Genomic DNA, 15,094 nt, shown 5'->3' with positions numbered 1-15,094 from the left:
GGAACTGAGCTCTCTGAAGATCCATCTTTTCTGGCTCTGCTCCCTGAGGGAAACTCAAGAGCCAGCAAAGAGTGCCATTGCCTATCTGCTTGCCGTGGTATCTCTGGATCTGCTAAAGGGAGGGTTTGCTCAGTTCATCAAACTGAAATCACATTGCTGGTGTCTGTTTTGCCCTCAGGCACCCTCCTCCACTGCAGCTCGGGGAGCAGTGAGGCAGCCCCAGGGGGCAGCCCTGAGGCCCCGGTGGCACAGCCAGCGCGGGCAGCAGCAGGACTCGCTCTCCCCGGCGATCCTGGCGGCCCAGGGTCACCCAGCCCCCCACTAATAGTCCCGGGTGTCCCGGGGCAGATGGGGGAGTCTCGGGAGGAGGCTGGCTGGTACCCTGCCTCCAGCCCGGCTTGCCGGGGGCATCTCGAGGAGACGCCGGGAGCGCCGCGGGAGGGATGCTGCGCCCTGCCCGGGGGCATCCCGGAGGATGCCCGGGGCCCCGCGGGGGGATGGCCGAGGCATCGCGGGGAGATGCTGCGCCCTGCCCGGGGGCATGCCGGAGCGTGGCCGGGCCATCGTGGGGGACGCCCTGCCGGGCGCCGGGGCTGCAGCGCGGCGCCCGGAGCCGCCGCCGGAGCCGCCGCCGGAGCCGCCGCCGCAGCGAGCCGAGCCGAGCCGAGCCGGGCCGGGCCGGGCCGGGCCGGGCCGGGCGTGCTGCCCGCTGGCAGCCGCGCTCCCTTAAGGGGGTGTCGGCGAGGCAAGTCCCGCCCCGCGGCCGCTTCCCTATTCATGAGGCGGGGGCGTGCCGGGCCGGCCGGGCGGCGCAGCCTGCCGAGCCCCTCCGCAGCCGGGCACTGACAGCCGGCCCGAGCGGGACCCCGGCCCCGCGTGGCGCGGCGCTCCCGGCGCTCCCGGCGCTCCCGGCGCTCCCGGCCCCCGCAGGCGGCTCGCTCCCGCGGCGGCGCCGCGCCCCCGGCCCCGGCCCCGGCGCCCCATGGACCGCCGCCGGCCCCTGGGCGGCGGGACCGTGCCCTGCCCGCGCCCCGCGGCGCCGCAGTGAGCCCGGCCGGCGGAGCGCGGCGAGCCTCGGAGCCGCCCGCCGCGGGCACCATGGACAGTATCCTGGAGCCCTTCCCCGCCGAGCGGCTCTTCCCCGCCGGCGGCCCCGGCTTCCTCGACCTCGGCGACTTCAGCGAGGCGGATTTCCTCAGCAATGTGGTAAGGGGCGCCCCGGGCGGCCGCGACCGCCGGCAGCCCCCGCACGGTGTCCCCGGGCGGGCGGCGGCGGCAGCCCCGGCGGGGCGTCCCGGCGGGCGCCGGCGGCCGGGACGCGGCGCGCGTGGGGACTTGGCGCGTCTCTCGCTGCGCGCTCGGCTCCCGGGGCGGCGTGGCCCGCGGGTGCGTGTGCGTGTGCGTGGGTGCCTGCCCGGGGCTTGCGTGCACCGCGTGCCCGGCGCTGGATGCGGCGCCCCGGGGGTGCACGTACCTGGGGCGCCTGTCCTCCCGCTGCCCACGGCCGGCGTCTCCCGGGGCCAGCCCCGCGCCCCACTGCCCACAGGCATCGTGCAGCGGGGCACCCGAGGGTGCCCGCCAGAGACGCCTGCTGGAAGATAACTGTTTCTTCTTAAAATGCTCTTTTTTAAGACTCGTGCGGTCCAAGGGGGAGCGCACAACCTGCCGCAGCTCGGCTCGGACAGCACGGGAGGCACGGTCGGGTGGTGTCGGGAGACCTTTCGGCTCAATGCTTGTTTTCATGTGCTTGTAACTTTTTTGCAGAGTGGCATTTGGGAGATGAAGCATCTCCCGCCTGTTAAAGCTGGGATGATTTACTTCAGAGAGAAGGGTGAGGGGGGAAAAGTGACTTTGGAGAAAAATGTATCACCAGTCCCAAGAAACCAAAGGGGCATTGTTCACCTCTAAGGAAACTGCCCAGCCTCTCTGTGGAGTCATGCGAGTCCTGAGTCCAGCAGCTCCAGGAACACTGCCCCTAGGCTCTTTGCTGTCCTGCCTGAGCAATGAGCTGTGTTTTTGGTGGAAGCTTGTGCTGCAAATCCTGCTGCCCCTCTGCCAGGGAGGATGCTGCCTTGATGAAGAAGGGGAAGGGCTCCACATCATGGGTGGGTTGGGATGAGGGTGGGGGGGATCCTTCCACTCTCGGCAGGGAGGTACTGCCTTCACTCAGGGCTCCCTCAGCCTCTGAGCAGCTTCAGCCATGGGACAGTGCGCCTGCCATAGACCAGGCTTCCAGGCAGAGAGATTTTAGCCCTGACTTGTTATTTCCTTGCCACAATGCTGGCACCTCCTGTGTTCCCACTGCAGCACTATGAGCGTCTCTGAGCACCAACCTTGCAATGGGAGCAGGGGTGATGCCAGCACCATGATGCAGGAGCCGGAGGCAGGGAGAGGGGAGCTATAGCCATTAAGCACCTGATAAATCCACTTCTGCTTTCCTAAGCAGAAGCCTGAAGCCTTTTATACTGCCTCCCTTCTGAAGGAGATAGTAGAGAAGCAGAATTTGCATATATGTTAAGTGCACCACACTTGGTTTGTGGAGACACACTGGGTCTGGAAGAGAGATTATCAGCAGCCAGTCCTGTTTCTCAGAAATCTCACCAACTCCTAAGTTCCAAGATGCTGCTGTGCCTCAGGGATTGATGCCAGTTGGGGACTATGGGAGGCAGTAGGCTCTCGCCTTGTTCACAGAATTGCCAGTGGCAAGTCACCCTGAGATTGAATGCTTGCTTGCACTGTGAGGCCTTGTTTGCTCACATCTGAAAGGCCTGTTGTTATGAATCTTGTGTTTTCCCTAACTCCATCTACATCAAATGTGAATGAAGCTGTGCTGAAAGAGAAGTGCTTTATGCCAGGACCATTTATCCCCTTACCTACATGAAAATAATATGGAATGACATCAGTCCTTACCACGTAAAAAAGAAGCTTTTGTGTAAGAGTGCCATCTGGTGCCACCTGCCAGGACAGTGTGTTTAAAGTACGCACTGACCATGAAGAGGCTGGCTCTTTCCTGCCTCACTTAAATGGACTTTCTGCTTGCAATGCTGCTTCTCAAAGTAGCCTGCTCTGGTCTCCACTTTCATTAGGTTGCAGTGACTCTGGCACTGTTGTGCTCAACTTACCAGTAGAAAAAGAAATGCTTTGTGTTTTTTTTTTTTCCCAACTGCCAGCACCATAAACTTTCCTGGAGTATGAGAGTCAAGCTGATACCTTTTCTTCCTGTATATGATAAATAGAAGAGATTCTGTAGCTGTTGCTCAGCTACCAAATCTGTTGATGATAATATGAGCCAGAACATAATATATCACTCTCTTTGTTCTAGTTCTGCATGATAGCATGGTGGAAAGGAATACACTCACATTTTGTTACTAAATTCAGCAGTTTTCATGGGACCTTGAAATCTTTTGAGATCCTCTCACATAGAGCTGTGCAGAGCATCACGGTGCACAATAGCGCTCAGAGTTGCCGGTGCCTTTGCTTCAAAGATGGGCAAACTTTTCCAGATATTGTTCAGCAAGTATTTTTTTAGAACAGGAATTTTGGTCAGTATGAAACTTTTTCTTAGGAAGATTTCTTCTGTTCAGAATTGAAGCAGAAAGAAAGAAAGGATGGATGAACCTTCATATTCCTTACTGACAAGGCCATGCTCATTTGGGATGAGAATTACATTGTTCTGAACTACTCTCCTTTCTTGAACACTGGTACTCTTAAGTAATCATCACGTTCTTTAAAAAATGATTCTCTGCATTGTTCATTTGATGGTGTGACAAACTGAAGTAATGACAGCACATCTGTAGATGCATCCTTGAAGAGGTCTGTGTGCTTGAAAAAGAAAAAAAATATTGGTTTGAATAAGTCTGGGGTTTGAATAAGCCATTCAGAGGGACCTAGACAGGCTAGAGGAATGGGCTGACAGAAGCCTCATGAAATTCAGCAAGAATAAAGGCAGTCTCCTGCACCTGGGATGGACTAACCCCCTGCACTGGTACAGGCTGGGCATGGACTGGCTGGAGAGCAGCTCTGCTGGAAAGGACCTGGGGTCTTGGCTGAGAGTAACTAAACATGCCAGCAGCAAAGGAGGCTAGTTAGCAGCATATCAGCAGGAGCACAGCCAGTGGGTACATAGAAGGAAGTGATTACCCCCTCTTTCCTTGGCAATTGTAGAACTGTATCTGAAATACAGCCTCCAGTGTTAATCCCTGATACCAGAAAGATGTTGATAAATTTGAGTGAGTCCAGGGGAGAGACACTAAGATGGTCAGGGGCAGGAGCACAGACCCTGTGAGGAGAGGCTCATGGAACTGGGCTTGTTCAGCCTGGAGAAGAGAAGGTTTTGGGGAGACCTAACGGCAGCCTGCCAGCACTTGTGAAGAAGTTACTGAGAAAATGGAGCCAGGCTCTTTATGTAAGCGCATGGCGGGAGGACGAGACTGGAACAGGGAAGGCTTAGACTGAGTACAAGGAAACAATTTCTCACTGTGAGAACAAATAAGAATGAAGCAGGCTGCCCAGAGAGGCTGCAGGAGCTCTGTCCCTCAAGGTTTCCAAGACCTGACTGGATAAAGCTTTGGGCAACCTGGTCTGTATTTAGTGTTGGCTCTGCTTTGAGCAGGAGGTTGGACAAGAGACCTCCTGAGGTCCCTCCCAACCCGCATGAGTCTCTGATTATATGATGTTTTGTTTTGAAAAACTTAACGAAAGTGGTGTCTACTTGTATTTGGAGAGGAGTTCCCCAAGGGACACAAAATGCTTCTTTTTAGTTCACTTAGCTTCTGCTAACAAGACTTATATACAATGACTGCTAACAATAATATCAGTCTTTTACTCAGGAAGCTGCTGACTGCTCTCAAACTTAGACAACTTCGTTCACCTTTTTTGCCAGAAAGAACCCATCATAAATAAGGCTAATTCTTCATGCAGTGTTTACTTATCAATTCCACCTGTCTGTCTCCTGTACAGTCCAAACCACCCTTCCATATTTCTAGTTGTTCTTGCTAGGATCCATCTATTCACCTACAGTCTATTATAGCTGCAATCAGAGAGCTCTTTCATTCTCTCTCAGCTCTTATCAGCATTGTGAAACTCTTCAAAATGCTTATCTTTTGAGTCAGATTCACCACTATGTTCCACTAAGTTTATGATACTCCAGTGTCAGAATGAAGCCAGGATAAACCAGCACAACAGGATGTGCATGTTTCTTTTTAACCCTATACCCCAGTGAGTTTGGTTTTTCCTATGTTTCTGTATTTTATAGTATGAAAAATATCTTCAAAGGTGGCTTTGAAGGTTGGATGTTCATGTAAACACAGCTTTGTTTTTGATTCTATGCTTTTCAAAGCGTATTCTGTATCTCCTTCTAAAAAGGAGACTTCAAGACAAAAAAAATAGTCTACATGCTAGGTGAGTTCTCGCCTGTTAGAAGTTGCAAAATGGAAATTCAAAATGTCTCAGTAGTCTTAACCAAGCTCTTTGGGTGAATGCACTGCAATGTGCTCCTTCATTGTGTGATACTGTAAGCCAAGGCAATGTGACAAGCAGTGTCTTCTGGAGCCTACTAGGATATAGCAGAATGGCAAAAGAACTTGCTTGTCTTTGTAGGCTGCCCCTTGGGTGTAAATTGGGTTTTGTGCCTAATGTCTGCTCTTTCCATTAATATTGTCATAGCCCACAGAGAGCAGGAAGGTAGCTGGACTGTATATAGTGAGCAAGCTAAAAGCAGTGTTGGCAGAACTCGTAGAGAGAGCTTCCCCTGAAGGTAAATACAAGCTATTCATTGTGGTTGACTGTCACTCTTGCAAAAGGCCTGTACGCACTTCTATTCCTCTTATGCCTACTAAACAGACATAAAGAGCACTTAAGTGGTGCTTAAGTCTTTTGCTGGCCTTTGAGTTTCATGCTATGTAAGCTCCCTCCCAGCATTTCTGCACATTGTGAGGATGAAGAACTCAGGCAGATTTTCTCATCCATTTCTTATTCTTTCCAGCTGCTACAGAAGGAAGCTCAGCTGTAATGGGAGGCAGACATCTGTCTCTGGGATTGATGGTAGTCCTGCATGGGGACACATGCAGAAAGTATCACAGCCTTTTGTTCCCTGCACATAGTAAAGTTTGGTCAGTGAGACATCCCTGTCTAGTCAGCCAAGTACTGGGCAAGGCAAGACTTTTTTCTTTAAATTTTGCTTAGAACTTGCCAGTCAGAGATTCCTGTGGGATCTGGACTGCAGATACAGAGAGAACTGGCATGGCCATCAGACCTAGCCTGAAGAAAATGAATCTTAAAATAATAGTTCCCAGATTTTCCTTATTTCACAAGTCTCTCTGGCTCTATCTCATAGTTCCTCCACCTCATCTCCAAGTTGCTCCTAGTCATCTTGTAGCTGGACTTATATCTGCAGAGGTCCAAGAAGCAGGATGAAAACAACAGTTGAACACAGCAGTTCCTGGGGCTCTGAGCCTACATCATCACCACCACAGGAAATGTATTTTCATTTTGGTAATGAAGAGGGGGAGAGATGTGAACTTCCTTTAGAAGCCTCTAGGCAAATACTCCCTCCACAGCAACTGGGGATCATTTTTGTATCCCTCTATCCAGAAAGAAACTGAGAAACATTTGGAATACTCTACCTGAATAAAAATATTCACCTATTGGACAACTGCCAGTACATGCTGGGGATCTGCTGCCCAAAACGCTCATCTCAGCCAAAGCTGAAGAACTCTTTAGTTACACTGATAGACCCAAGGTAAGAGAGAGATTATAATTCAGAGTAGGAGCACAGAAAGGCATGTGTCCAAAAAAGGGTTAAACAATCATCTTGCTGGGGAGAAGCAGGAAGGACTTTGGTGAAAAGCTTGCAGAGTAAACAAAGGCAACATTTGGCAGGGGGGGAAGCACATCTGTGCATACAGTCCACTCCCCCCAAGGGTGTCAGCAACACCAGCTGGGAGATGCTGGAGATGTGCACAGCTCCAGCCATGTCTGCCAGGCAGTCACCATCCCCTCTGGCATGTGGCAATCACTCACTGCCACCACTGCTTTCAGAAAGAAGGAAACCTGAGGTTCTTATCTGTGCAGACCAGGCTGTGGAAAACCTCTGAGGTTATCTACCAGCCCACTGGATCTCCTCCTGGTACCAGTGCTGAGTGCCTCAAGCACGGCCTATTTGACTGGGACAACCAGGGAACTTGTCTTGGCAATGCTTGTGCCAAGAGAAGTGCCATATCCCATTCTTTAGCAAAGTAATCCTCCCTACCCACCACTCTCACACAGGAGTGTGCACATGCAGCAAGGGAGGGCATGGGCCAGCCTGGTGGCCTGTGAGCCCCCAGCAGGGTGGCAGGGGGCACCCCAGCCTGGCTGAGGTGCTGAGTGCTGGGGCAGTGGGTCCTGCCATGCCACACCATGAGGCACAACGAGCAGGCTGGGAAGAATATTTTGGGGCAGGAAAATACACAACCAGCATTTTGCCCTCATCAGGTAACTTGAATATCTTAGGAGATTTTAGCAGTGCTCCTGGTCACCTGTTAGCTGTTTATTAGAAAGTTTTGGGTCCTGAGGAGCATCGGGACGTTGGGATATGCCTTGGTGCTTGGTGGATTCTGAATACTATGCCATGAGAGTTGGGTTCATCAACGCAAAGTGCATTCTGCTGCCCAGGAGCCCATCCGGCACTGTGCTGGTCCTGCTGAAGACTGCAATGGAGCTGGTAGAGAGGGTGAATTTACTTGTAGTCACAAACAAGGAAAGAAGAGATTTTTCTGAAGCAGACCCTTCAAGGGAAATTCTAGAGAGTGATTTCATAGCTACAGATGGAGTCTCACTATTCAAAATACCTCACACTCCTGTGTTTCCTTTGAGAAATGTCTGGTCCAGGGCTCACAGAATCCCAGAATGGTTGAGGTTGGAAGGGACCTCTGGACATCATCTAGTCCAACCCCCCTGATCAAGCTGGGTCACCTAGAGCACATTGCCCAAGACCATGTCAAGATCTCCAAGGATGGCGACTCCACATCCTCTCTGGGCAACCTATTCCAGTGCTCTGTTACCTCACAGTAAAGAAGTTTTTCCTTATGTTCAGACGGAACTTCCTGTGTTTCAGTTTGTGGCCATTGCCTCTTGTCCTATCACTGGGCACCACTGAAAAGAGTCTGGCTCCCTCCATTTGTTCTCAGCACATCCCCCTAAGTTTTAGGACTGTGGTATTTAGTTAGCGTTTAGCATATTATTTATTCACTATTTGAAGAATTCTTGTAGTGTAAAGAAAGTGAATGAAAATACATCACTCTCTGGTAGCATCTGATAGTGTCTCCATGACAGCCACATGGCAGGTTCTCTTCTCATAGCCACATGTTTAGATTGTGCTTGATATGAAGATTTGATTCTCAAGACTGGTTTATATCATTGCATTTTAGCAAAGGGATATGTCAACCTGCCAAAGTCTGTGCATCCTTCATTAGTTTGTCCTGTTGTAGAGAGTCCATCACAGGAAACCAGATGAGATGGTGACTCTCCTTGCTGCAGAGATATAGGGGAACAGGCAGAGCACTAATGAGAAAGTGGATTGTTATAACTCAACTAAGAAACAGCTAAGAGCTATCTTTCAGACTGATTTGGCTGGGAGACTTCCCAGGGAAACTCCAGTTATGTGCTAAGGGGTCAGATACAGTCACCAATCCCTCACCGATCCTTGTGCTCACATTGTTCCTCTGCAAGAGAGGTATCTCTTGGAGGGGCCAAGTGTGTTAGTTCTCAGTTCCAAGCCAGTCTCAGTCCTGGCATAACCACATCCCACACATGCCTGCTTCTCTTGTACCTTCTGCTAGAGACTGTATTTTCCCCTCTTTGCTCATTTGAACTGCTGGGACTTCATGTCTGCCTCGGAGATGAGAAGTGATAGTGAGGGTGGATCCAGGGCGGTGCTTCTCGGCTGTCCCCCAAGCTGGCATGGTGGCTGTCCTGCTGCAGGAGGTGACTTCTGCACATGCTGCTTAAACACAGCTGGGAATCCTCTGCCCCAAATCATCCTGAAATTGCACTCAATAGTGTTTTCAGCCTGGCGATAGGACAGGATGGTGCTTGCAGGAGCCCTTTTCTCACTCTTTCCTGTCTTTGGATCTCAGCTTGTGTTGTGAGTTGTTAGATGTTTTCTTAGGTTGCTGTCTGCATGTTTTGCATCAGCCCTCAGAGCAGAAATAGCTGAAAGGATGTGAGGAACCCAAGGGCAAGGCCAGAGCAGCAGGGGCTGCAGGCAGTATGCTGAAAGGCAGGCTGTGTCTTTCAACCCAGTTGCTCCCCACGTGTCTGCTGTGCAATGTTTACAGCTGTCTAACCTATTCCCGGCTGCTCAAGAAAACAAACTTTTGCTTTGCCTCTCCTGTAGGGACACATCATTTATGATTTTCCTTTCCTGTAGTCTCTTGAGCTTACCTGAACTCTCCAGCTGTTCTCCTCTCACCCATCCCTTTCTCACTTTTTTATCCACCGTCTCTTCTCTTTCTTTGCCATCTCTGCTTTTATCCCTTTTTCTTAAATCTGTTAAAGGCTGTCTGTCTTTGAAGTCATCTGGAGATGCTCTGGTCTTGTCAGTGTTCAAGTGACAGATGCTTGACACTGATCTTGATGTGTTGTTCATTCTCATGAAGTCTGTAAATCCACAGGCTCTTTCACTCCTTTCCTTCTCTTCCTTGTAAAAACACATCCTATTCTATCTTTTTGCTTTATAGGATTGCAGACATTGCTTGTACAGGATGGAAACAATGTGGATGGCTACTCTGATTGAAATCAGTGCGTCATTTAAACCAATACTAGGATAGCTGGGGTAGTTAGTACCATTTGTAGGGCTCTAATGTGATATCTTGTATGAGGTCATTCGTTGTGATCACTGTCCTACCTATTTCAGAGGAAACTCACCCTTGACTACCTCAGCAAAGTTGCTTTTGGCTTCTTTACACCGTGACTTTGTCTTGACTAGGAAGAATGTTTGTTTAGGTTGGGTCTGGCTGACCTGAGTCAGGAAAGCCTGTTCAAAAATCAGTTATCAGTTTTCCTAGAATAGATGCAAAGTAACGTGTTCAGCTCAGCAATCTGTCAGGAACTTCTGTGCAACAGGAATGTCAGATTTCCCTTGGGAGGAACCTGGCAGCCAAGGCTGGAGGATAAATACAGTTTGGGCCAGTTACCAAGCATGTTACACAGCATGGAATGGGCTACAGCATTCATTTTAGGCACTCGTAGTTAGATTGTTAGGATTCCTCCTGCAGGTGAGCTTTTTTAGACCAATGTCCAAAGAAATTCCCTTGTGCTGAGCTCCCCCACCACAGTGTCACTGGAACAACTAGCTTTTCCTCCGGGATACCTCTGCAAGCCTAGGTGGGAGAATTTCAGCTCAGGAATAACACATCTCTGCTGACTGAAGCCCATGGATCCACCCTGTGAGCCTTCTCCTCCCTTTGCAGTATTTACAGCCCTCCATCTCCTGGGAGAGCTTTTCCCAACCAAAGGGGTACCTTGAAGCAGAAGGTGAGCAGGAGGAAGAAGAGGACCCAACTCCAGAGCCCTGATAGTTAATTGTTGCATGTCAGAACATCTTAATTTTAAACGAGCACCATAAATTCATGACAACTGAAGGAAAGAGCTGGGCAGGTGCTTTTGGCTGAGCTAACTGCTGCTCCAGGGGAGGGGTTGTAAGCTAGGCAGTTCAGGGAGGAGGGAGCTAGCTATGACATTTCTAAAGACCGTTGATGGAAGATTTCTTTCAAAGCCTTTTCAGTCTCTCAATCTGAGAGCCCAGGGAGTGCTGGAAATCTGGCTCTTCTTTCCAAGCAAATATGGCAGACTGGGAGTTGATGAGGTGCTGTTTAGCCACAAATATTGAATTGCCAATTGAATGATGTTGGGTTTGTTTGTTTTATTTTCCTTATGGACAGTGGTGCAGTGACTGGGATGTGAGGCTGTCGGAGACAGGAGAACTGTATTTTAGTCCCAGCCCTGCCAGTTACTTAGCATGTGATCTTCAGGATGTCACTTGCTACACTGCAGCTTTTGCTGTCTATAAAATAATGCACATCCTTATTCTCACTTGGGTCATGCAGTGCAATCAGGGGGTGAAACGGACTAATGAAATATTAGGCTGTGATGGGTTTTTGCTAGTGGATACCTGTCAGGAAAGGTTCGTAGGAGCTATTACTTTGCTTCCTGAGTCAAAGTCTCTTTGTATTACTTTGCAGCTATGGATGACACTTGCAACATTTTCAGTTTGACAGCTTCATCCTCAGCTGATGTCACCCCTATCCTTTGCCCCTTTCCTGTGCAGGACCCCTTTGGACTGTACACGTCTGATTCTGACCCCAGATGCTGTAAGCTAACAAGAGCAATCTTGCTGTGTTAGTCTGAATGACTAAGCTGGTCAGCATCAGGATTTAAACCAAAGTACTTGGCCTGCACTGTTGCTGGACTGGCCTCTTTGGGCCATACTAAAAACCAAACAATTTGTTCTTTATAAATTCAGTGAATGGGTTGTACTCATACCTCATCTTCCACTGAACAACCAGATCCTGGCTCAGTTGCAAAACCTAGCTCCTTCCTGGGTTTTGGTGCAAGTGGCTGAGAGCACCCCATTACATTTCTGCCCAAAACTGCTGTTTGGTCAGGGCTGTGCTGAGTTCCCCGGCACCCAAAGAATGTCTAATCTGCTTTATATCTAAGAAGGAGGTAACAAGCTGAAAGTATCAGAATCTCATGGCTTTATCAGGGCCATGTCTGCCCCTTTCAGGCTTTCCTGCTGCTCAGTGCATAATTTAGCACTTTCCCCTTCTCTTTGGAGAGGTATTTTCCCCACAGTAAGTCTGTCTGGCCTGTGAAGTTAGGATTGCTATTGTCCACTTGGAAGAGTGATGCAAAGGTTGTTTTCCCATTCTCTGATTCCTCTTCTCCTCTCTAGGACTTGTCAAATAAAATTGGCAGCAGTGCAACAACTGGATTAGCATTAAATAATCAGCAAATGGCCTGCAGCTCTTTTTCAGACCCAGCAAAGCACACAAATTTACTTCTTTTCTTACATGTTTTTTTGCCCTGTTTTTATCACAGTAGTAGAGAACTGAGTACCACATGCTGGTCTGGTCAACTCTGGGGACAGAACAGAGGGTGCTACAGTTTTTGTCACTAATTAGTACCAGGGTGATAGCTAGAGGCTGCAAGCTGCAAGAGCAAAACTCTTTTCTCCCTCCCCCCATCACTAGAGTCATGGCTGAGCAGTCCGTGGCAGCTGTAAGCAGCTGGGGTAAGCTGCAGCAGAGCGGGAGCACAATGCTCATTTCTTAATTTTCCTGTGTGCTCTAGGCACCAGGGGATCTGCCCTGGCAACCTCCTCCGTTGTAGCCAAGGGTTGAAATCCCAGGTGACATCAAGGCTTCCGGTGCTATGTCAACCCCAGCAGCAACACAGTGTAGTGAAGTCACCCAGTAGCCTAAATGTCTGTGAATAAGAGCCAGAGACCTGTGTCCTGACTAGTGCCCTGTCCACCGGTCTCAGTTGCCTTTCCGATATTTGAAGAAATTAGATTATGTAGAATTGCCAGAGGATTTATTTATTTATTCTGAGGGAAAGGGAAGAGGGAAAGAGGCCAAGAGGGATGGAGACTAGGGAAAGAGAGAGGGAAGAAAAAGTAAAGACAAGAGAGAGGTAGCTATGCAGTTAGCATTCCTAAGCCATCTGGACCTGTTGGCATGGCCCCAGCTGGACAGGCTCACAGGTTTATCCATAGCATGATGTAATCTCCATCGTCCAGCTTTTGATTTTTCTCCTTGCTCTGGATGGCTTCATATCTGGTGCATGTCTGGAGTGGGCATTTTGATTTCCTGTTGCTATTTGTGGACTTTTCCTGGCTGATCCTCAAGAGCAGCTCAAGCAGTTTGCATTCCTCAAGCTGAAGAAGCAAATGCCATCCCGCCGGAGCGGAGGCTAGCTTTAGCCAGCCTGTCCACCAGGGAGCGGCAGCCCTGCACAGGGGGCCAACTGTGGTTTGCACTATGCCGCGGGCTGGAGAGAGGATGACACCTCTGCCTGGTGCTTGGACCGCTGCTGCTGAGCTCTGGAGTAGGCCAGCCTTCAGCACCAGCAAGAGCAGGGCTGTGGAGAGAGCCTGGCGGACCATCAGTTTCCTGCCTCTTGTGGGCTTCCCCTGTCTGCTTATTCTTGCAGGAGAACGGAAGGAAGGAGAATTTTATTTGGCCCCAGACCTATTCCTCCCTCTGGTAGATGTGAGCAAAAAGCAACAGATGATCTCAGTCCCTCTCTCTTGCTGATTACAGCACACGGGAGCTCAGCGCTCCTGGCTGCTCTGTGAATCAGGTGGACTTCCCAGGAACATGGGAAGGGGACTTAGGTGAGGATGTGGTCTGGAGCTGCCCTGTGTGCCAGGCACTCACCCTTGCTAGACTGAGGACTGCAGTCCCTGTACCTCTATCCCTCAGTGCCATTTCCTGGGTGCAGTGTTGTAGGGAGGGCACAGGCATGCTGCTTGAGGCAGTGCAGTCTCATGGGTGGGAGCTAGGCTTGGGTTTCCTCCATGGTCTGTCAGAGACTGGTCACGCCCCACCAAGGTAAGCCATTTCCTTCTCCCTCAGTCCTTCCCAGTCCACAAAATGGAGAGGGTTTACAATTCCACCTCCACAACTACACACTGTTTTAACATCTTTAAGATAAAAAGGCCACACAGGAGCAAAGTGTTCTTATTCACATAAATTCAAGGTGTGGAGGGGCAAGTAGTAGAGCCATAGGTCCCCTTCTGACTTCAGACATAGAGCAACCCCCAACATTCCATATGGCTGGACAGATCTGTGATGCCCAGAGGATGAAGATGGGATTTCTCTGGTGTACCACTGCTGCAAGTAAACCTCAAACACAGTTAGTTATACAAGGGACCTGCTTCAGAGAATGCTGCTTTCTGCTCTGACTCAAGAGATGTGGGTAGCTGTATGAGGAGCCATTAGGCAATAGTCTGACGATAACACACAGTATTCCCTCATCATGCCTCATCCTGCCCACATGCCTTGCTTAGCTTTGTTTCCTCCAGGAGCTTGAGGACAGGGAAGCTGAGCAGAGTGACCTCCAGGGAGCAAAATTCTCCTCAGCAGAGAATTCCACTGCCTGATTCAGAAGTTGTCCAGGTTGCATCCAGAGGGAGCAGAGCTCTGCTTTCAGTAATACCCCAGGGCTGGCCTGGCCACAAGGGCTGGGATGGACTTACTGGAACCACACAGCTGAGCTTTTCCACCCGACTCAGCTCTGCTGAGTGAGAGTAGCTGAAGAAAACGATGGCCTCTTTATAAACTGACTGGCAAAACTCTTGCATCTCTCCTGGGAGCAGGCCAGGGATTCTGAGTCATTGCTTAAGTTGGTTGCAGCCAAGGTAATCTTACCCAAGACATTAAGAGAGAGAAGGAGAGATCCACCCAGGAGTGCCAACAGAAAGAGAAGTAATCATAACCATAATTAATAATAATATAATGATGAAAAGATTCAGAAATGCACTGCTCACTCCAAAAATAAAACTTGAGGACAATTCAAATGCCGTAAAGAGAAGAAAAGAGCCGAGAAAGACTGTCAAAGCCTGCATGTCAGCTGCAATGCAGGGAGCCCTGTCCAGCTGGCCTTGGTTCAAAGAGCTCCTATTGTCCAAGAGCATTTCCAAGACACCATTCAAAACTTTCAGAAAATGAACCCAAGATGCAGGGTGAGATTTATCACACAATAAAAGCAAGCCAGATGTGTGCACCCTTTTACAGAAGGGAGGAAGGCAATGGGGGAGCAAAGCAGGGGAGAATCAGGCTGCAGAGGTTTGAGTGAAGAGGGTTGCATGAGAAGGGTCTGGTGCTGTGAGTACCCACACAGGACCAGGGGCTGGGTGCTTTTGTGCTGGGGCGCAAAATGGGCACTTGTGAAGAATTTCATACATAAGCAGAGCTCCATACTCAGGAAAAGCCACTTGCCGTTGCAAGTAAGGGGCAGCAGGGGCAGATTTCACTGATCCTTTTTCTCTTCTATTGCACATAAAGCATCCATTGATACTAAGAGCCTATCATTGCTCCTGGTCCTGGAT

General features: G+C 50.0%; 1 protein-coding gene across 3 annotated transcripts in view; it reads left to right on the top strand.

Moving 5' to 3' along the window:
- Window positions 1-1,012: 1,012 nt before the first annotated feature.
- The window catches only part of CREB3L1 (cAMP responsive element binding protein 3 like 1), a 49,787-nt gene continuing 35,705 nt past the window's right edge, over window positions 1,013-15,094 (top strand). For 2 of the 3 annotated variants that reach the window (XM_067296412.1, XM_067296411.1), the window contains exon 1: window positions 1,014-1,206. In XM_067296412.1, the coding sequence (XP_067152513.1) occupies window positions 1,099-1,206 (108 nt within the window). In that variant the 5' untranslated portion in view covers window positions 1,014-1,098. Of the gene's footprint in view, window positions 1,207-15,094 lie in introns of all 3 variants that reach the window. The other variant, XM_067296413.1, reaches the window with a different exon arrangement.

This window comes from Apteryx mantelli, chromosome 4, assembly GCF_036417845.1.
Source record: "Apteryx mantelli isolate bAptMan1 chromosome 4, bAptMan1.hap1, whole genome shotgun sequence".
NCBI lineage: Eukaryota > Metazoa > Chordata > Aves > Apterygiformes > Apterygidae > Apteryx > Apteryx mantelli.
Note: the sequence above shows the minus strand (reverse complement) of the source record. Positions and strands in the feature narration are given on the sequence as shown.